Genomic DNA, 23,530 nt, shown 5'->3' on the forward strand with positions numbered 1-23,530 from the left:
ATTGCGTATATTGATTGGCTTGCGCAAAAGGTATAGCGTCTACAAAATAGGGGATAGTTTTATGGCATTTTTATTTTATATAAAATATATAAAGTAAATCTATATATATATATATATATATATTTACTTTATATATTTTATATATTAAAATATATATATATATATATATATATATATATAAAAAATATATTAAAAAAAATATTTTTTTCCCTCAGTTTAGGCCGATATGTATTCTACATATTTTTGGTAAAAAAAAAAAATAGCGTCTACAAAATAGGGGATAGTCTTATGGCATTTTTATTTTATATAAAATATATAAAGTAAATCTATATATATATATATATATATATATATATTTTTTTTTTTTTTCTTTATATATTTTATATATTAAAATATATATATATATATTTAATATATTAAAATATATATATATAAAATATATTAAAAAAAACAATTTTTTTCCCTCAGTTTAGGCCGATATGTATTCTACATATTTTTGGTAAAAAAAAAAAAAATAGCGTCTACAAAATAGGGGATAGTTTTATGGCATTTTTATTTTATATAAAATATATAAAGTAAATCTATATATATATATATATATATATATTTACTTTATATATTTTATATAAAATAAAAATGCCATAAAACTATCCCCTATTTTGTAGACGCTATTTTTTTTTTACCAAAAATATGTAGAATACATATCGGCCTAAACTGAGGGAAAAAAATAGAATATATATATATATATATATATATATATATATATATATATATATATATATATATAATAATACACACACACACATATATAAATAAATAAAAATTGGGCTAACTTTACTGTTTTATTTTTTTTTATTAAAAAAAAGTGTATTTTTGACAAAAAAAAAGTGCCCTTGTAAGACCGCTACGCAAATACGATGTGACATAAATTATTGCAACGACCGCCATTTTAGTCTCTAGGGTGTTAGAAGTAAAAAAAAAAAAAAAATATATAATGTTTGGGGGTTCTAAGTAAATTTCTGGCAAAAAAAAATATATATTTTAACTTGTAAACACAGAGTCGAAAAAATTGTCCCGGTCCTTAAGTGGTTAATGTAAATCATGTTCCTTGTGCAGATTTTTTACCATATTGCGAAGGGGAGGAGGAAGATTTTGTGAAAAGAGAACAGCACAAGGGACACAAACCACTGAAGGTAAGTCATGTCCTTTGTGCTGATTTATTTACATATTGCAAAGAGGGTCCATTTTTTTTTTTTTAGTTTTAGGTAAACTTTCATTTTTCCATGTGCTTGAGGCCTATCACAGGATGAAGAAAGCTACATTGTGATAGAATAACATCCACTTACAGGGTTAGCTGTAGAACGATCTCCTGGATGACGCATGCAGAGGCTGGAGCGGAGTACAAGGCCCGGCTGCAGATAATATTGGGGGGTCGCAGCTACAGGTCTAAAAAACAAAAAAAAAGTTTAGATCAGACCCACGGGAACCCCCGACGGACACCCCTTCCCCGAGCGCCATTACACTCACCCCACGCGGTTCCGCTCCCCGCTCCTCGTCCTCTACAACAAGAGACGCCCCGCCCACCGCCTAGCACAGAGGCCGACGCTGTCCAATCACAGTGAAGTGTTGAGTCATCTTGTAGCACGCTGGTTACGTGGCGCCTCCGCGGTGCTGGTTGCATTTTACAGCAGATTTGCCGATTAAATCGTTTTGTCGGGTGACCTCTGTGTGAAGGTTAACATGGCCATGGCCAAGTACCGCAGAATTGTCATACTAGGGCACCAGGCAGTCGGTAGGTGGTTGGGAGGTTGCATGGTGGGCCCTTCTCATTGTACTCATTCCATGGTAGAGGCTTGTATAGAAGTTGCTGGTGACCCCGATCTCCTTCATACAGATGGCCATACACCTTCCAGTCCGACCTACCAGACTACATACCTATGGGAGGGGTTGTTTGGGTAGGTGTACTTCGATTTGGTGGAATGCAATTGAAGATTGCACATTTAGATTGTAAGGTCTATGTGGCCTATGAGCTCCATTCACTTTATGTACAGAAGAGGGAGCTATAGACAGGTGCAGACTGAACATCAACCCACATGCTGGAAAATATAGTGTAGAAAATATAGACGTATAGTGACCTGACCTTCCACCATAAGGTCTGATTGTGACACATCATACTGAGGATACCCCTACCTTCCCCATCAGACTCCTTATACCAAGTCTCCTCTGTACCAAGCTCCTTATACCAGGCTCCTCTGTACCCAGCTGCTTATACCAGGCTCCTCTATACTTGACTCCTTATACCAGTCTCCTCTGTACCAAGCTCCTTATACCAGGCTCCTCTGTACCCAGCTGCTTATACCAGGCTCCTCTATACTTGACTCCTTATACCAGTCTCCTCTGTACCAAGCTCCTTATACCAGGCTCCTCTGTACCCAGCTGCTTATACCAGGCTCCTCTGTACCCAGCTCTTTATAACTGGCTCCTCTGTACCCGGCTCCTTATACCAGGCTCCTCTGTACCAAGCTCCTTATACCAGTCTCCTCTGTACCAAGCTCCTTATACCCGGCTCCTCTGTACCCAGCTCCTTATAACTGGCTCCTCTATACTCGACTCTGTATACTAGGCTCCTCTGTACCAAGCTCCTTATTTCCGACTCCTCTGCACCAAGCTCCTTATACCAGGCTCCTTATACCAGGCTCCCCTGTACCCGACTCCTTATACCAAGCTCCTCTGTACCCGGCTCCATATACCAGGCTCCTCTGTACCAAGCTCCTTATACCAGTCTCCTCTATACCAAGCTCCTTATACCCGGCTCCTCTGTACCCAGCTCCTTATAACTGGCTCCTTATACCAGGCTCCTCTGTACCAAGCTCCTTATTCCAGACTCCTCTGTACCAAGCTCCTTATACCAGGCTCCTCTATACCAAGCTCCTTATACCAGGCTCCCCTGTACCCGACTCCTTATACCAGGCTCCTCTGTACCCGGCTCCTTATACCAGGCTCCTCTGTACCAAGCTCCTTATACCAGTCTCCTCTGTACCAAGCTCCTTATACCAGGCTCCTCTGTACCCAGATGCTTATACCAGGCTCCTCTGTACCCAGCTCCTTATACCAGGCTCCTCTGTACCCAGCTCCTTATACCAGGCTCCTCTGTACCCAACTCCTTATATAAGGCTCCTCTGTACCCAGCTCCTTATACCAGGTTCCTCTGTACCCAGCTTTTTATACCATGCTCCCCTGTACCTGGCTCCTTATACCAGGCTCCTCTGTACCTGGCTCCATATGCCAGGCTCCTTTGTACCCGACTCCTTATACCAGGCTCCTCTGTACCCGGCTCCTTATACCAGGCTCCTCTGTACCTGACTCCTTATATCAGGCTCCTCTGCACCCAGCTCCTTATATCAGGTTCCTCTGTACCTAGCTTCTTATAGCAGGCTCCTCTGTACCCGGCTCCTTATACCAGGCTCCTCTGTACCCAGCTCCTTATGCCAGGCTCCTCTGTACCTGACTCCTTATACCAGGCTCCTCTGTACCTGACTCCTCAGTACTCAGCTCCTTTTACCAGGCTCTTCTGTACCCAACTCCTTATACCATGCTCCTCTGTACCCGACTCCTTATACCAGGCTCCTCTGTACCTGGCTCCTTATACCAGGCTCCTCTGTACCCGACTCCTTATACCAGGCTCCTCTGTACCTGGTTCCTTATACCAGGCTCCTCTGTACCCGGCTCCTTATATCCTCTATACCCAGCTCCTTATACCAGGCTTCTTATACCAGGATCCTCTGTACCCAGCTCCTTATACCAGGCTCCTCTGTACCTGGCTTCTTATACCAGGCTCCTCTGTACCCGACTCCTTATACCAGGCTCCTCTGTACCCAGCTCCTTATACCAGGTTCCTCTGTACCTAGCAGCTTATACCAGGCTCCTCTGTACCTGGCTCCTTATACCAGGCTCCTCTGTACTTGGCTCCTTATGCCAGGCTCTTCTGTACCCAGCTCCTTATAGGCTCCTCTGTACAAGGCTCCTTATACCAGGCTCCTTTGTATCCGACTCCTTTTACCAGGCTCCTCTTTACCCGACTCCTTATTCCAGGCTCCTCTGTACCCAGCCTTTTCCATTTTAAATCGAGCCCCCTATTCCAGGCTTCTTGGTACCTGGCTTCCTATTCCAGTCTTTCCTGCACCTGGAACCCTATTCCAGGCTCCTCCTCTGTACCTGGCTCCCATATACCAGGCTCCCAATTCCAATCTTTCCTGTACCTGGAACCCTATTCCAAGCTCCACCTCTGTACCTAGTTTCCTGTTCCAGGCTCCTCTGTACCCAGCTCCTTATACCGGGCTCCTCTGTACCTGGCTCCTTATACCAGGCTCCTCTGTACGCAGCTCCTTTTACCAGGCTCCTCTGTACCCAGCTCCTTATATCAGGCTCCTCTGTACCCAGCTCCTTATAGGCTCCTCTGTACCCGGCTCCTTTTACCAGGCTCCTCTGTAACTGGCTCCTTATACCAGGCTCCTCTGTACCTGGCTCCTTATACCAGGCTCTTCTGTACCCGACTCCTTATACCAGGCTCCTCTGTACCCAGCTTCTTATACCAGGTTCCTCTGTACCCAGCTCCTCTGTACCCGACTCCTTATACCAGGCTCCTCTGTACCCAACCTTTTCCAATCTAAATTGTGCCCCCTATGCCAGGCTTCCTGGTATCTGGATTCCTATTCCAGTCTTTCCTTTACCTGGAACCCTATTCCAGGCTCCTGCTCTGTACCTGGCTCCCTTAGACCAGGCTCCCATTTCCAGTCTTTCCTGTACCTGGAACCCTATTCCAAGCTCCACCTCTGTAACAGGCTTCCTGTAACTGGGCTCATCTGTACCTAGTTTCCTGTTCCAGGCTCCTCTGTACCTGCACCTTATTCCAGTCGCCCCTGTACCTGGATCACTATTCCAGTGTCCTCAGTTCCCAGCTCCCTATTCCAGCTTCCTCTGTACCTGGCTCCCTATTCCAGCTTCCTCTGTACCTGGCTCCCTATTCCAAGCTCTCTGTACCTGACTGAGCTCTGTGTCCTGTCTGCTATCATTTACATTTACTTCTTATCTAATCTGTAGGTAAAACTTCCTTGACCCTCCAGTTTCTTAGGGAAGAATTTCCGCAAGTGTACAATCCAACCATAGAGAGCGGTAAGTACCATCCAACCACAGGAAGCAGTAAGTATACCATTTGAGAGAACTAATTCCATCTGAGCCTTGAGAGTACTATGTGCCATCTGACCTTAGAGAGCAGTAACAAGTTGCTGACTTAAAAGAGCAACACATAGTATAGAGAACCATAAGACCGCAGAGAGCAGTAGATTCTATCCGACCATAGAGAGGAATAATTACCATACAATCATAAACCTCAGCAAGCACCAGCTACTTGTAAGGATCCCTAAATACAGCTTTACAAGCTAGAGCAACAAGTACCCACCGACATAGAAAGCACAAAGTACCAATCAAGCATTGGTAAATACTATCTGACTATAGAAAGTGGTAATTGCAACCTAAGTATAGAGAGCAACAAGTATCATCCAACCATAGAAATAAGTAAGTACTAGTCGACTATAGAGAGCAGTTATGATCATCCAACCACTAAAGGCAGTAAATACCATAAGACCATAGAGAACAGCAAGTACCATCCAATCATAGAGAGCAATAAGTGCCAGCCAACCATAGAGATTAGTAAGTACCATGGAGAGCAGTAAATACCAGCCAGCCATAAAAGGTGGTACGTACCATCCAACTATAGAGATCGTACCATCAGGCCATCAAGAGCAGTAAGCACTGAACAACCATAGAGAGCAGTAAGTACTTACTAACCATAGAGAGCAGTAAATACAATCCAATTATAGAGATTAGTAAGCACCATGGAGAGCAGGAAATACCAACCAAACATAAGGATCAGTAAGTACCATGCAACCATACAGAGTAATAACTACATAAGACCATAGAGAACAGCAAGTACCAGCCAACCTTAGACGGCAATAGCTACCAGTCAACCATAGAGATCAGTAAGTACCATGGAGAGCAGTAAATACCAGCCAACCACAAAAGGTGGTTTGTACCATCTAACTATAGAGATCAGTAAGTACCATCAGACCATAGAGAGCAGTAAGTACAATCCAACTATCGAGATTAGTAACCATCATGGAGAACAGAAAATACCAACCAACCATAAGAAGCAGTAAGTACAATCCAATTATAGAGGTCAGTAAGTAGCATGGAAAGATGAAAATACCAACCAAACATAAGGATCGGTAAGTACCATCCAACCATAGACAACCATTAGTATCAGCCACCTATAGAGATTAGTCAGTACCATGGAGAGCAGTAAACCAGCCAACCATAAAAAGCACTAAACACCATCTAACTATAGAGATCCGTAAGTACCATTAAACCATAAAGAGCAGTAAGTACAATCTCACTACAGAGATCAGTAAGTATGATGGAGAGCAGAAAATAATCAACCATAAGGTGCAGTAAATACAATCAAATTATAGAGGTCAGTAAGCACCATGGAGAGTTGAAAATATCAACCAACCATAGAGGGCAGCAAGTACCAACCAACCATAGAGAGCAATAAGTACCATCCAACTACAGAGAGCAATAAGTACCATCCCAATATAGAGCTCAGTAAATACTGGCCAACCGTAGAGAGCAGTAAGTAAAATCCAAAGACAGAGATCAATAAGTACCATTGAGAGCAGAAAACATCAACCAACCATAGAGAGCAGAAAGTACCAACCAACCATAGAGAGTAACAAGTACCAACCAACCATAGAGAGTAATAAGTACCAACCAACCATAGAGAGTAACAAGTACCAACCAACCATAGAGAGTAACAAGTACCAACCAACCATAGAGAGTAACAAGTACCAACCAACCATAGAGAGCAACAAGTACCAACCAACCATAGAGAGTAACAAGTACCAACCAACCATAGAGAGCAACAAGTACCAACCAACCATAGAGAGCAACAAGTACCAACCAACCATAGAGAGTAACAAGTACCAACCAACCATAGAGAGTAACAAGCACCAACCAACCATAGAGGGCAACAAGTACCAACCAACCATAGAGAGCAACAAGTACCAACCAACCATAGAGAGCAACAAGTACCAACCAACCATAGAGAGCAACAAGTACCAACCAACCATAGAGAGTAACAAGTACCAACCAACCATAGAGAGTAACAAGCACCAACCAACCATAGAGGGCAACAAGTACCAACCAACCATAGACAACCATTAGTATCAGCCACCTATAGAGATTAGTCAGTACCATGGAGAGCAGTAAACCAGCCAACCATAAAAAGCACTAAACACCATCTAACTATAGAGATCCGTAAGTACCATTAAACCATAAAGAGCAGTAAGTACAATCTCACTACAGAGATCAGTAAGTATGATGGAGAGCAGAAAATAATCAACCATAAGGTGCAGTAAATACAATCAAATTATAGAGGTCAGTAAGCACCATGGAGAGTTGAAAATATCAACCAACCATAGAGGGCAGCAAGTACCAACCAACCATAGAGAGCAATAAGTACCATCCAACTACAGAGAGCAATAAGTACCATCCCAATATAGAGCTCAGTAAATACTGGCCAACCGTAGAGAGCAGTAAGTAAAATCCAAAGACAGAGATCAATAAGTACCATTGAGAGCAGAAAACATCAACCAACCATAGAGAGCAGAAAGTACCAACCAACCATAGAGAGTAACAAGTACCAACCAACCATAGAGAGTAATAAGTACCAACCAACCATAGAGAGTAACAAGTACCAACCAACCATAGAGAGTAACAAGTACCAACCAACCATAGAGAGTAACAAGTACCAACCAACCATAGAGAGCAACAAGTACCAACCAACCATAGAGAGCAACAAGTACCAACCAACCATAGAGAGTAACAAGTACCAACCAACCATAGAGAGTAACAAGCACCAACCAATCATAGAGGGCAACAAGTACCAACCAACCATAGAGAGCAACAAGTACCAACCAACCATAGAGAGCAACAAGTACCAACCAACCATAGAGAGCAACAAGTACCAACCAACCATAGAGAGTAACAAGTACCAACCAACCATAGAGAGTAACAAGCACCAACCAACCATAGAGGGCAACAAGTACCAACCAACCATAGAGAGCAACAAGTACCAACCAACCATAGAGAGCAGCAAGTACCAACCAACCATAGAGAGCAACAAGTACCAACCAACCATAGAGAGTAACAAGTACCAACCAACTACAGAGAGCAATAAGTACCATCCCAATATAGAGCTCAGTAAATACTGGCCAACCGTAGAGAGCAGTAAGTAAAATCCAAAGACAGAGATCAATAAGTACCATTGAGAGCAGAAAACATCAACCAACCATAGAGAGCAGAAAGTACCAACCAACCATAGAGAGTAACAAGTACCAACCAACCATAGAGAGTAATAAGTACCAACCAACCATAGAGAGTAACAAGTACCAACCAACCATAGAGAGTAAGGGTCAGTAAGCACCATGGAGAGTTGAAAATATCAACCAACCATAGAGGGCAGCAAGTACCAACCAACCATAGAGAGCAATAAGTACCATCCAACTACAGAGAGCAATAAGTACCATCCCAATATAGAGCTCAGTAAATACTGGCCGACCGTAGAGAGCAGTAAGTAAAATCCAAAGACAGAGATCAATAAGTACCATTGAGAGCAGAAAACATCAACCAACCATAGAGAGCAGAAAGTACCAACCAACCATAGAGAGTAATAAGTACCAACCAACCATAGAGAGTAACAAGTACCAACCAACCATAGAGAGTAACAAGTACCAACCAACCATAGAGAGTAACAAGTACCAAACAACCATAGAGAGCAACAAGTACCAACCAACCATAGAGAGTAACAAGTACCAACCAACCATAGAGAGCAACAAGTACCAACCAACCATAGAGAGTAACAAGTACCAACCAACCATAGAGAGTAACAAGCACCAACCAACCATAGAGGGCAACAAGTACCAACCAACCATAGAGAGTAACAAGTACCAACCAACCATAGAGAGCAACAAGTACCAACCAACCATAGAGAGTAACAAGTACCAACCAACCATAGAGAGCAGTAAGTAGAATCCAAATATAATGATCAGTAAGTACCAGCCGACCACAGAGATTTATAGGTAGCATCCAACTATAGAGGTCATGGAGTTGATGAGTTTTAGTCTATTTAGATGTTAAAAACTAAAAGAAAACAGTTTTGATTGGAATTACTGTTTAATTGCCCGTTTTAGTAACCTCTTTTATATTGGCTCCCCCTCAGTTTGGAAGAAAACATTTTCTCTTGGATTGGCTGAATATGAACTGGATATGGTGGACACAGCGAGTCAAGTGAGTGATTGTTTCTAATAGGGTGCGGTGGAATGGTTTGTTTGTAGCTATGGCTAACATATTGTCTTCCGATTTTACAGACGGAGTTCTCCTACATTCCCCAGTCACTTATTTCCGGGGTAGACGGATACATTGTAGTCTATTCCGTGGACTCCCTTAGAAGGTTAGTGCAATAATCTCCCCAAAGAACTAAAGCCTTGCATTGCCTTGCAAAGGTTTTGGAAGTTACTGTTGTCTATTTTTCATGTTCTCCTTCTTTCTCTCATCCTCTACCACTGTAGATAGACATTTTATTTCACTATATATTTGTGGACTTAAGAAGAAGATAAAGTGGTCTGTTGTTAAAACATTCGGAGGACAAATAGGATAAAAGAGAGAGAGAAGGAAGCGCACACCAAAAGTTTTAAATGTGACAGGAAGGCTTCAGCTTTGTTCCCTCCCAAAATATGCCCACTAACGCGTTTCACTGGTCATGGGCTTAATCATTGGAAATATCAATGATTAAGCCAACGATGGGTGTAACACATTAAAGGGGCATGGTTTGGGGACAGTTGCACTGGTCATAGGCTTAACCGTTAGACCCCTTTCACACTGGGGCATTTTTCAGGTGCTTTAGCCTTAAAAAAAGCACCTGTAAAGCGCTTGAAAGAAGCCACAACTGCAATCCCAATGTGAAAGCCCAAGTGCTTTAAGAGCCCTTTCACAATGTCAGCACCCGAAAAACGCTCGTAAAGCGCAGCTTAAACTAACAGCGCTTTACCAGCGTTTTTCGAGCGTTATCGGGGTGCTTTTAACCCTGCTAGTGGCCAAATAAAGGGTTAAAAGCGCCCACAAAACGCTACTGCCAATAGCGTTTTACAGGCGCTTCCCATTGATTTCAATGGGAAGGGGCGCTTTAGGAACGTTGTATTCACCGCTCCAAAAGCGCTGCAAAGAAGCTGCTTGCAGGACTTTTTTTGACGCCCTGCCAGCGCAGCGCCTCAGTGTGAAAGGACTCAGGCTTTTACATTGGGATTGCAGTTGCAGCTTCTTTCAGGCGCTTTTTTTAACGCTAAAGTGCCTGAAAATCGCCTCAGTGTGAAAGGAATCTCGGTGTGAAAGCACTCAGGCTTTTACATTGGGATTGCAGTTGCGGCTTCTTTCAGGCGCTTTTTTTAACGCTAAAGCGCATGAAAAACGCCCCAGTGTGAAAGGGGTCTAATGATTAACCTTTATGACTAAGCCCATGACTGGTAAAACATGTTAGCCCTTGTACACACAGTCGGACATTCCGACGGAAAATGTCCGATCGGACCGTGTTGTCGGATAATCCGACCATGTGTGGGCTCCATCGGACTGTTTCCTTCGGAATATCCGACTGACAAAGTTTTAGAGCTGGGCTATAAAACTTTCCGACAACATGATCCGATCAGACTTTGCCCGATCGTTTGTAGAGAATTCCGATCGGACAAAGTGCCACGCATGCTCAGATCAAATTCCTAGACCAAAGCTATTGGCTACTAGCCTGAACGTAGTCCCGTCATAACGAAATAACGTCATCACGTTCTGAACGATCGCATTTTCCGACAACTTTGTCCGACTGTGTGTATGCAGCACCAGTTTCGGACAAAATCCGGCGGATTTGGTTGTCGGAATCTCCGACGGTGTGTACAAGGGCTTAGAGTTGAGTGGTCCAGGAGGGACGGAGCTGAAGCTATCCCGTCACATTTAAAACTGAGCGTTTGCTTCCATTTCTCTCTTTTATCTGGGCAGGATGATTCTTTGGGGAGCTGTACCTAGTGAGGAGCGAATCACTGGGCTGTCAGTGGAGTTTGGAGCGGTGCTTAGTGTTTGGTTGGAATTTGCAGGATGAATTTCATTTATTTGTGAAGGCTGCACACATTTTGGCCATCATTTCTATCATAGATTAATGCCTGTGATCATCAGCTCCATCCAGTGCCCACACCTTGTCTATAGTTTTCTGAAATATTTCAGTGAGACAATACCTCCATGGTTGGGATTTGCAGGACAAACATCACATACATTTGTGAAGCCTGCACACATTTTGACCATAATTTATGTAACAGATTAAAGTATTACTAAACCCTCAACAGTAAAATCAGCCTGTATATGCAGTAAAGCAGGGGCCGGCAACCCGCGGGCAGCACCCAGCCCACCACCGCTAATTGTCCCGCCCATCAGTGCTCGTGATTATTCAGGGGCACTCGGCCCGCAGACTTGTTTGCTGCTGTCCTCTTCATTGGACAGCATCAAGTGGCTGGTATCACAGAGCTGGATGGGGGCGGGAACCGCTGAAGTTAATTTTTTACATTAAACAGCAGGTGATAGGTTGCCGGGTGATCCTAGCAACCAGTCACCTGCCTTTTGATGTAAAAAGTTACCTTCAGCAGTTCCCACCCCCATCCAGCCCTCTGATACCAGCCACTCGCTGTGTGCTCTACACCTGTGTAAGGTAGGGGAGTTCTACCTACATAGTGTGTGTTTATGTGTCAGTGGAGTGGGGTGCGGGGGGCAGAGGACACTATGGGGGCAGAGGACACTATGGGCACAGAGGACACTATGGGCACAGAGGACACTATGGGCACAGAGGAAACTATGGGGGCAGAGGACACTATGGGGGCAGAGGAAACTATGGGGGCAGAGGACACTATGGGGGCAGAGGACACTATGGGGGCAGAGGAAACTATGGGGGCAGAGGACACTATGGGGCAGAGGACACTATGGGGGCAGAGGACACTATGGGGGCAGAGGACACTATGGGGGCAGAGGAAACTATGGGGGCAGAGGACACTATGGGGACAGAGGACACTATGGGGCAGAGGACACTATGGGGACAGAGGAAATTATGGGGACAGAGAACACTATGGGGGCAGAGGACACTATAGGGGCAAAGGATACTATGGGGGCAGAGGACACAATGGAGGCTGAGGATGCTATGGGGGCTGAGGACACAATGGGGGCAGAGGACACCATAGGGGCAGAGGACACTATAGGAGCAGAGGACAGAAGAGACTATGGGGAGTGAGGACACTATGGGGGCAGAGGTCACTATACAGACAGAGGACACTATGCAGACAGAGGACACAGAACACTATGCGGGCAGAGGACACTATGGGGGCAGAGGACACTATGGGGGCAGAGGACACTATGGGGGCAGAGGATACTATGGGGACAGAGGAGGACACTGTGGGGACAGAGGACACTATACGGACAGAGAACACTCTGGAGGCAGTGGACACTATGGGGACAGAGGACACTATACAGACAGAGAACACTCTGGGGGCAGAGGACACTATACGAACAGAGAACACTATGGGGGACAGAGGACACTATGGGGACAGAGGACACTATACAGACAGAGAACACTATGGGGGACAGAGGACACTATGGGGACAGAGGACACTATACGGACAGAGGACACTATGGGGACAGAGGACACTATGGGGACAGAGGACACTATACGGACAGAGAACACTATGGGGGACAGAGGACACTATGGGGACAGAGGACACTATGGGGACAGAGGACACTATACGGACAGAGAACACTATGGGGGACAGAGGACACTATGGGGACAGAGGACACTATGGGGACAGAGGACACTATACGGACAGAGGACACTATGGGGACAGAGGACACTATACGGACAGAGGACACTATGGGGACAGAGGACACTATACGGACAGAGGACACTATGGGGACAGAGGACACTATACGAACAGAGAACACTATGGGGGACAGAGGACACTATGGGGGACAGAGGACACTATACGGACAGAGAACACTATGGGGGACAGAGGACACTATGGGGACAGAGGACACTATACGAACAGAGAACACTATGGGGGACAGAGGACACTATGGGGACAGAGGACACTATGGGGACAGAGGACACTATACGGACAGAGAACACTCTGGGGGCAGAGGACACTACAGTGGATGGAGGGGGTGCAGGGACGGAAGACACTGCTTTGGGGGGCACAGGAAACTTACTATGGGGGGAAGGGGGCAGAGGACACTATGTGAGTGATGTCAAGGGGGGGATATGACTTCTTTAATATAAGTCAATGCAAGTGGCTCTGAAGCCGCCCCCAAGTAGAGCAGGAACATTTTCTACATCGGAGTGACTTGAGCCGCTCCGATTAGAATGATTCCATTGTACTGTATGGAGTGCGACTTGTCAGGCTACTCCCCGGACAAGTCCTGCCAGCGAGGAACCGAGCTTTAGAATATTAAAGTGCAGTCCTGTACACCTTCCTCAACTGATTTCCCTGAAAAAATATTCTGAGATTGTAGCCGTTATTGACATCTGCTTCATCCGTTCTTCTATCCCATCTTATATTAGCGCCATAGATAGATACATAGTAGACTACTCTGAGGACTTCTTCAGATGGTAAAGAGTTATAGTCTACTGTTCTGGAGTGCTTCAGCTCCCCCTACTGACCTGCCTGAGGACCTGCAGCCATGCATTCCTGAGCTGACATTCAGAGCGGGTTCACATACAGTATATTGTCAAAAGTATTGGGACACATGCCTTTACACGCACATGAACTTTAATGACATCCCAGTCTTAGTCCGTAGGGTTCAATATTGAGTTGGCCCACCCTTTGCAGCTATAACAGCTTCAACTCTTCTGGGAAGGCCGTCCATAAGGTTTAGGAGTGTGTCTATGGGAATGTTTGACCATTCTTCCAGAATTGCATTTGAGAGGTCAGGCACTGATGTTGGACGAGAAGGCCTGGCTCGCAGTCTCCGCTCTAATTCATCCCTATGGTTTTGTATCGGGTTGAGGCCAGGACTCTGTGCAGGCCAGTCAAGTTATGGACCTTGCTTTGTGCACTGGTGCGCAGTCATGTTGGAACAGGAAGGGGCCATCCCCAAACTGTTTCCACAAAGTTGGGACCATGAAATTGGCGAAAATGTCTTGGTATGCAGATACCATAAGCGTTCCCTTCACTGGAACTAAGGAGCCAAGCCCAACCCCCGAAAAAAAACCCACACCACAATCCCCCCTCCCCACCCCACCAAACAATTTTGACCAGTGCTCAAAACAAGATCCATAAGGGCATGGATGAGTGAGTTTGGGGTGGAGGAACTTGACTGGCCTACACAGAGTCCTGACCCAAACCCGATAGAGCACCTTTGGGATGAATTATAGCAGAGACTGCAATTTTGTAATATTGGACAAGGCCTTATATTTTTATTCTTTCTTGTTTATTTCCACTCTTAGGTGGAAAAAAATAATGAAATAATGTTTTTTAATCATTTTCCAGCTTCCGGATCGCAGGAGGATTGTACAGAAAGCTGGAGGCTAAAAGAGGGAGACGCCGGTAAGGGTTAATTTGTACCTTCCTTACGAGCCTTAAAGCGGTTGTAAACTGTCTCATGAAGTGGCTATCCTCAGGTGATACACAGGGATGAAACAAATCCTCCTACATAAGTTGTACCTGTTTATCTGCAGTCGTCTTTCTTCTAAATCCATTCAAAGTGCAGAATTTACACAGGATCTCTCAGCTAAAGTTACATCAGTGAGGAGAGCTCTGAGGGCTGATTGGAGAATCCCCCCTCCCTTCCCCCTTCCCCCTTCCCCTGCACACAGGAACAGAGCTGAGGCTGTCAATCTGCTGGAGATCCCTCCCCTGTCACCCTTTTTTGCTCTTGGTGTCTGGAAAACTTGTCAGAATTGATTCATGCTGATAGCAGCAGAGGAAGGAATTAGCAGACAGAAATGACACTTAGTGCTCTGGATTGAGACAAATACACACTATAGAGCAGGGATATGCAATTAGCAGACCTCCAGCTGTTGCAGAACTACAAGTCCCATGAGGCATAGCAAGACTCTGACAGCCACAAGCATGACACCCAGAGGCAGAGGCATGATGGGACTTGTAGTTTTACAACAGCTGGAGGTCCGCTGATTGCATATCCCTGATATAGAAGATAGGCTTTGTTCATATTTAAATTTCGGAGGTTTACAACCACTTCAACAGTGCTATCTGTGGCTGTATAGCAAATCTAATTTGTATTTCTGATGCCATTAAATGGCCAGACATGATCAGGTGACGCAGGACAAGCTGGTATGGGAGTCCCCAGTGGCTCTGTTACCCTTTCTGGTCATCTTGGAGGAAAATGTCACAGGAGATACATGAAGGGCGCCATTATTCATGGTCATAATGTACACTTGTATATTCGTCCCCGCATTGTATTTCAATTATTTGAAGCCTAACACTTCCTGACTGCACTGTAGCCAAAAGACGGCTACAGCACCTTCGTCTAGTTCTGGGAGGACGTCAAGAAGTTCCGAAGCCTGCTAGAAGCTTGTTTAATCGCTTAATCACTTTCAGCCCCGGACCATTTTGCAGGCCAATGACCAGACCACTTTTTGCGATTCGGCACTGCGTCGCTTTAACTGACAATTGCACGGTCGTGCGATGTGGCTCCCAAACAAAATTGATGTCCTTTTTTCCCCACAAATAGAGCTTTCTTTTGGTGGTATTTGATCACCCCTGCGGCTTTTATTTTTTGCGCTATAAACAAAAAAGAGCGACAATTTTGAAAAAAAAAAACGCATTCTTTTTTACTTTTTGTTATAATAAATATTCCCCAAAAATATATATAAAAAACTGTTTTTTCCCTCAGTTTAGGCCGATACATATTCTACATATTTTTGGTAAAAAAAAAAAAAAAAGCGATTATTGATTGGTTTGCGCAAAATTTATAGTGTTTACAAAATAGGGGATAGTTTTATGGCATTTTTATTAATCTTTTTTTTTCTACTAGTAATGACGGCGATCAGCGATTTTTATTGTCACTGCAACCTTATGGCGGACACATCGGACATTTTTGACACATTTTTGGGACCATTGTCATTTATACAGCAATCAGTGCTATGCAAATGCAGTGATTCCTGTGTAAATGACACTGGCAGTGAAGGGGTTAACCAGGGGGTGGCAGTGTAGGGGTTAAGTGTGTCCTAGGGGCGTGTTACTAACTGTGGGGGGCTGGGCTGTGTGTTAGTGAACACTGATCTCTGCCTCAGCTCTGCTCCAGGAAGCAGAGATCAGTGTCACTTGTTGCTAGGCAGAACAGGGAGATGCTGTTTACAACGTCATCTCCCCGTGAGACGATCGCGGGTATACCTGCAGCGATCGAGTCACGATCGCGGGCCTGCTAGCCGCCGATGATGGAGTGAAGTACGGGTACGTCGTTTAGCGTACCCGTACCACTTTGCCCTGGCGTGTATCGGTGCGAGCCAGTCGGCAAGTGGTTAATATTACATATCCCTGCTGACTTTGCGGCGCCGCACCGATTCCCAAAAGTAGATCCTGCACTACTTTTGGTGACTTCTGGGGACGATTTCAATAGACATCTGTGCATGAACCTGCACTGATGTCTCTCAAATTGCCCCTGAAGTCACACTGAAATGCCGGTTTGAAAGTTCAGCTGAACTCGCACAATTTTCAAACCCGCATTCAGTGTGAACCTGGGCTTACTCTATCAAAGATGAAAAAAAAAGTTTTGCCAATAGTTTTACTTTAACCACTTAAGGACCGCCTCCTGCACATATACGTCGGCAGAATGGCACGGCTGGGCACAATCACGTACCGGTACGTTGCTTTTTAAGTGCCCAGCTGTGGGTCCCGACCCGGTCCTGAGCTCCGTGGCCACGTGACCAATGGACCCGATCGCCGCTGGTATCCAGCGATCGGGTCACAGAGCTGAAGAACGAGGAGGGGTCTGTGTAAACAGACCTCTGCCCGTGCTTCCCTGTGTGGCTGTCACCAATTGTCTGTTCCCTTTTATAGGGAAGGACGATCAGTGACATCATCAGAAAGTGGAGATTGTGAGACAGGCCTTCTCGTCCAACGTCAGTGCCCTACCTCACAAATGCGCTTCTGGAAGAATGGTCAAACATCCCCATAGACGCACTCCTAAATCTTGTGGACGGCCTTCCCAGAAGAGTTGAAGCTGTTATAGCTGAAAAAGGTGGGCCAACTCAATATTGAACCCTACGGACGAAGACTGGGATGTCATTAAAGTTAATGTGTGTGTAAAGGCAGGCGTCACAATACTTTTGGTAATATAGTGTATAAGCTTAGTTTGATTTGGATGCAAATGGAGCTTCATGTCATTGGTTTTATTTTTTTATATTTCAGAATGCCCATTATTCTTGTGGGGAACAAGAAAGATATTCCATCACAGCGGTAATTGTCTGATTATTATGTTGTATTTTCTTGATAGCATTTGGCCATTTGGGATGAAAATGTTCTATTTTTTTTTTGGTTCTTCAGTCGTCAAGTTGAACACGAAGACGGTAAGAAGTTGGCGGAATTTTGGAATGCACCATTCATGGAAGTGTGTGCTAAAGACCCAGAGGTAAATCTATTGAGAGTAAGCTGAGTCATTTATTATTTGTACGATTGTGAGATATTAGTGTAAAATGGAAGGGTTAAAGTGGGGGTGCCCCCCTAAAAAAAAAAAAAAAAATTAAAGTCAGCAGCTACAAATACTGCAGCTGCTGACTTTTAATAATCGGACACTTACCTGTCCCAGGGTCCAGCGTTGCAGGGGAACGAAGCCTCCCCCTCGTTCCCCACTCCGCTTGCGGCGCCGGCATTCTTACTGTGGGCACTCGGCTGTGGCTTCACAAGCCGGGAAACCCACTGCGCATGCGGGAGCGGCCCCGGGTGCCGTGATACGCCGCACAGTCATCTGGGACATGTGACAGGTCCCAGATGACTGTACGGCGCCGAGGGAAAGTGATGTCACCAGCCCAATTAATGAAGAAGTCAGACTACGAGGGAACCCCTAGCAACAGGCATTTAGAGGTGAGTAAAAAAAAAAAATTCAAATTTTTTATTTTTATGATGAATTTTAAGCTATTTTTTTTATTTTTGGTGGCAATACCACTTTAAGCACTGATCTGGTCCCTGTTGAACTGGCCGAAATTCAATCCTCCTTGGCCAACTTCAGAGATCCCAACAATACAACACACCTTTTAAGAACATGAGTAGAGCAACACACAATTGAAAAAGAAGTATCACCATATTGTGAAATTCCCCAAGGGACCAATCATTACATCAGTGTGGTCTAGCAGGGTATCATCCCGCTTATGTATTCTATGTGCAAAAATCTTTGTTAGTCCTGAAGAAGCGGTGAATCCGTGAAACGCGTAGACCTCTTTCGAGGATATACATCGAGATTGGATATACATCAAGAAATTAAGTAAACAAAATTTTTATATACATTTCACGTTATATTTGGATTTTTAATTTATATATGAACACAAATTTGATATATTTTTTACATACATACATAGGACATTATTGTGTATAGTAGTCATCAGTGGTATATTTAAAGTCCTATCTATTCTGGTTTGTTGTGCTAGAAGTTATTGCCGTTACCTTTAAAAAAATCCATACTCCGATTGCTGACTGCTGAAGTTCATGGGCACCAAAGGGCCACAGTTTGGGCACTAGGAACAGACAATGCACACAGGATTACTGCCTCACCATTTAAGTAAATCAGGAGTGCTTGAGAGAAGGTGTTGGTGTGTCGTATACAATGGCTTTTATTAATGTAGGCCGTAGTCTTCCCGATTCTGCTGAAGCTGTCCTCTTTCCATAAGAAGAAAGGTCCCTTCTCGATGTGAACAGACTTGACCGTTGCTGAGTCCCAGATTGTGTTATTGATGTCCCACCTTGGATTTTCTATTTTCATAAAAGTAGATTTAGAAGAGGCTTTACTCTTTGTAACATCAAAAATACTTCTTACTTAAAGAGGAGGGCCGGTTAAAAAAAAAAAAAAAAAAAGTCAGCAGCTGCAAACACTGCAGCTGCTGACTTTAGACCCCTTTCACACCGGGGCGTTTTTCAGGCGTTTTTCATGCGCTTTAGCATTAAAAAAAGCGCCTGAAAGAAGCTGCAACTGCAATCCCAAAGTAAAAGCCCGAGTGCTTTCACACCAAGATCCCTTTCACACTGGGGCGTTTTTCAGGCACTTTAGCGTTAAAAAAAGCGCCTGAAAGAAGCTGCAACTGCAATCCCAATGTAAAAGCCCGAGTGCTTTCACACCAAGGCGCTGCGCTGGCAGAGCGTCAAAAAAAAGTCCTGCAAGCAGCTTCTTTGCAGCGCTTTTGGAGCGGTGAAAATAACGCTCCTAAAACGCCCTGTCCCATTGAAATCAATGGGAAGCGCTTGTAAAACGCCCGAAAAACGCTATTGGCAGCAGCGTTTTGTGGGCGCTTTTAACCCTTTATTTGGCCACTAGCAGGGGTTAAAAGCGCCCCATTAACGCTCAAAAAACGCTGGTAAAGAGCTGCTAGTTTAAACGGCGCTTTACGAGCGTTTTTCGGGCGCTGACATTTCACATTGGGACTGCAGATGAGGCTTCTTTCAAGCGCTTTACAGGCGCTTTTTTTAACGCTAAAGCGCTTGAAAAACGCCCCAGTGTGAAAGGGGTCTAATAAACACACTTACCTGTCCAGGGCGCCCGCGATGTCGGCCGCCCGAGGCCGACCCGTCCCTCGGCTCTCGGGTCCCGGCGCCGCCATTCCCTCTAAGGGAAACAGGCAGCGGAGCCTTATGGCTTCACTGCCCGTTTCCTACTGCGCATGCGCGAGTCCCGCAGCTACTGCGCATGCGCGAGTCCCGCAGCGCTTTCTGAATGGGACGCGCTGTGTTCTGGAACACAGTTCCCAGAACACAGCGCGACCCATTACCCAGAAGACGCCGCAACGAAGAGAGAAGACAGAAGATCTCCGCGGAGGAGGAAGAGGAAGATTAGGATAAAGTGCCTAGCAACAGGCATTTCTGGTAAGTAAAAAAAAAAAATTTTTTTTCATTTTTTTTTTTTTAGATTTTTTTGTAATTTTTAACATTTTTTGGTTTTCAGGGTGGCCCTCCACTTTAAAGCCTACAACAACAAAAAAAAAACTCTAATGCCGCGTACACACGATCGAAATTCCGCCCAGAAAAAGACCGATCAGAGCTTTTCATCGGAAAATGCGACCGTGTGTAGGCTCCATCGGAATTTAGCTGTCCGAATTTCCGCCAGCCAAAAATTGATAGCATGTTCTCAATTTTCCCGACGGAAAAACATTCTACTGGAAATTTCGATCGTGTGCATGCAATTCCGACACGCCAAAAATCACGCATGCTCAGATTCAACTATTGAAGCTATTGGCTACTGGTTATTGAACTTCCTTTGTCTAGTCCCGTTGTACGTCACCGCGTTATAAACTGAATTTGGTGTGACCGTGTGTAGGCAAGACAGCTTGAGCGGAATTCCGTCAGGGAAAACCATCAGAGCTTTTTCCGACGAGAATTACGATCGTGTGTACGCGGCATTAAAGTGTATCTAAACCAAAAAGACAAAAATCTCCTTTTTCACAAGGCGTTCCTGGCAGTAGTACACTTCATATCATAGAGTGATGCTCACTTGCCATACTTTGTCTATAGGGAACAGCATTGTCTCCCCAGGCTGCTGTCTTAATTTTTGTTTTAGCAGTTTGCAGAAGATGGATAGAATGGCAGATAACATTGTTATGTGACTCAGGGATTTAGTAAATGTGTTTTGAAATTCAGGGAACTTGAACTTAGTGATTGAATTCCATTGAGGTCAACAATGGCAGTCTCCACTTCTAGTTCTAATGTAGCATACACACGAGCGGATTTTCCATTGGAAAAAACTTGGTTGGTTTTTCAGACGGAATTCCGCTCAAGCTTGGCTTGCATACACACAAGTTCGCTGAACTTTCGACCGTCAGGAACGCGGTGACATACAACACTACGACGAGCCAAGAAAATTAAGTTCAATGCTCTCAAGCATGCGTCGAATTGTTTACGATGCATAGGAATTTTGCGCATCGGAATTGCTATAGACAATCGTAATTTCCGATCGGAACTTTTTCTGGCTGAAAAATTGAGAACCAATCTTTTGCTGGCGGGAATTCGGCCAGCAAAAGTCCAATGGAGCATACACACGGTTGCATTTTCCAACCAAAAGCTCTCATCGGACTTTTGCTGGCCAAATTTTCCGATCGTGTGTACGCAGCATTAGAATGACCTGATAGGAGACCTGTATTCTCCCTGCATACTATGGATAGTGCCAAGATACAGCCGAGTTGTAGATATCGTTGGGGAGTTGATCTGGGTGCCTTGAATGACGCCCAATGGCTTCAGGTCCTGGAACTTATATTATTAGTCTCTTTGTCTCCATCAGAAAGCTTAACGCAGTTGTTCATAATTCATAGAGCCCATTATACACCTGGGGTAGATTTACAATGCCTGACTCCCCACGATGTGTTTCGAATGCGGGTACCCTGTTCCATATGCTATGGAGATGCTCTGAACAGGCCGATGTTTTGCTACAGGAATTAAGAGACTGCAGGCGATACAGCAGTGTAGAATTTGGCAATAGTAGGACAATTTTCATGAGCAAGACTAGGCCCAAATGTACTAGATATGAAGAGCGTAAGTGGGGTGTTTTACTAAAATTATTTGGAAACCTCAGAGTATACATCAGTGTAAAACTGGGCAGCAGCAGGACAATTTTATTCAAGGTGAATGTGCCTCACTGGTGTATGCAGGGGCGGACTCATCATTCGGGCACTGCCCGAGGGCTCCATGCCACTAAGGGGCCCCATCAGAGTTGCCAGCCTAAAACTAGGGACAGTATGTAAAAATCTGTGTTTTTAAAAAAAAAAAATAATCGCAAGATTATAGCTGCCCCACTTCTCCAGTACCTATTCTGTGTGTGTATACTTTATGTGTGTGTGTATACTGTGTGGCCCCATAATCTATTCGCTGGGGGCCCCATAATCTTCTCCTATTGCCCGGGGGCCCCATAATCCCCTATTGCCTGGGGGGGCCCCATGAGTTGTCAGTCCGCCCCTGGGTGTATGCCTTATTCTTGGTTAGAGAATGCAAGTGATATCATGTAAGGTGGTGAAGGTCCACACTGTTCTTGCACTTAGATTTATTTTTTCTTTCAAATATTGCAGCTGCATGCAGAAAAATAAAGGTAGCTCTAAAAACAGATAGATATTAACAAGTGTCGCCTACCTTCTATAGTAAGCTGATCCAACCCCCCCAGACCCCCCCCCCCCCCCCCCTATTGGCCCTTCTAAGCTTGCTAGCCATGGTTAAAGGCTATGCAGTGCTTTACGGTTTTAAAAATACATAAACTGGGACTGTGATCAATTTTGAACCCTCGGGATTTGCTTCACCGTTTCAGGTTCAGATGCGATTCAGGTGTAAGCTTTTCCCCGAATTCACACCTGGACCAGACCCAAAAACTATTAGGACCTTTTTCAAAACCGCACCGCAGTCACACCGGACACGTGTGAACCCGCTCCATTGGAAGTCGATCACACTCCCGTGTTGTGCGAATTGGATGTGGTTAAAAACGCATCCATTTCGCATATATGTGAACCCGACATTATATGTGCAATTTGGAATGCAATATCCATATCAGATTTTGCAAAGTGTCTTCTGCATTTATTAACTCATCTGAATCTTTTTCTGTCTGTTACAGGAATGCAAAGAGGTTTTTACTAAAATAATTGAGGAGATTGATGGCGCGTCGAGACCACCACCGCCGCCACCACCACCATCACCACTGCCACCACCTCCCCGCGAGGGAAGAAAAAGATGCAGTATTATATAAAAAGCTCTTGTAGCTGCAGGACAAGTGGCTTCCGAATGTTTGCAGAGCTACACCCAAATCCATGTTATTTCCTGAAGAGAAGAAGCTCTGTGTTATAATTCAAACTATAGTTATTTATGTTTTTATGTTCTGCCTTAGAGAAAAGTTAAATAGTTTCTTGTTTAGTGCAAGAAGTGAAATAAAGATATTCTGATGGAAATTTGTATATGTTTTAAGCACCTGTGTAAGTCACCTGTGTTGTTTAAATCCTAAACATTAAATGTATTATTAAAGTGGAGATCCACCTTAAAAAAATTATTTAAAGCCAGCAGCTAAAAATACTGCAGTTGCTGACTTTTAATAAATGGACACTTACCTGTCCCAGGGTGCCCACGATGTCGGCAGCAGAAGACGAGCAATCGCTTGTCTCTCGGCTGCCCCCGCCGCCACCCTCGGTGAGGGAATCAGGAAGTGAAGCATT

At 44.6% G+C, this 23,530-nt stretch overlaps 1 protein-coding gene across 1 annotated transcript; it reads left to right on the top strand.

Moving 5' to 3' along the window:
* The first annotated feature begins 1,660 nt into the window (after positions 1 to 1,660).
* LOC143934834 (GTPase RhebL1-like) lies at positions 1,661 to 23,273 on the top strand. Its single transcript, XM_077458446.1, has 8 exons — positions 1,661 to 1,792; positions 5,101 to 5,172; positions 9,335 to 9,402; positions 9,483 to 9,565; positions 14,676 to 14,732; positions 17,559 to 17,606; positions 17,694 to 17,778; positions 22,939 to 23,273. The coding sequence occupies exons 1-8, from the start codon at positions 1,741 to 1,743 to the stop codon at positions 23,068 to 23,070; spliced, it is 597 nt and encodes a 198-aa protein (XP_077314572.1). The 5' UTR covers positions 1,661 to 1,740; the 3' UTR covers positions 23,071 to 23,273.
* Positions 23,274 to 23,530: the final 257 nt, after the last annotated feature.

The sequence above is a fragment of the Lithobates pipiens genome, unplaced genomic scaffold (assembly GCF_037356315.1).
Source record: "Lithobates pipiens isolate NorthernLeopardFrog02 unplaced genomic scaffold, aLitPip1_a1.2 Scaffold_28, whole genome shotgun sequence".
Lineage (NCBI taxonomy): Eukaryota > Metazoa > Chordata > Amphibia > Anura > Ranidae > Lithobates > Lithobates pipiens.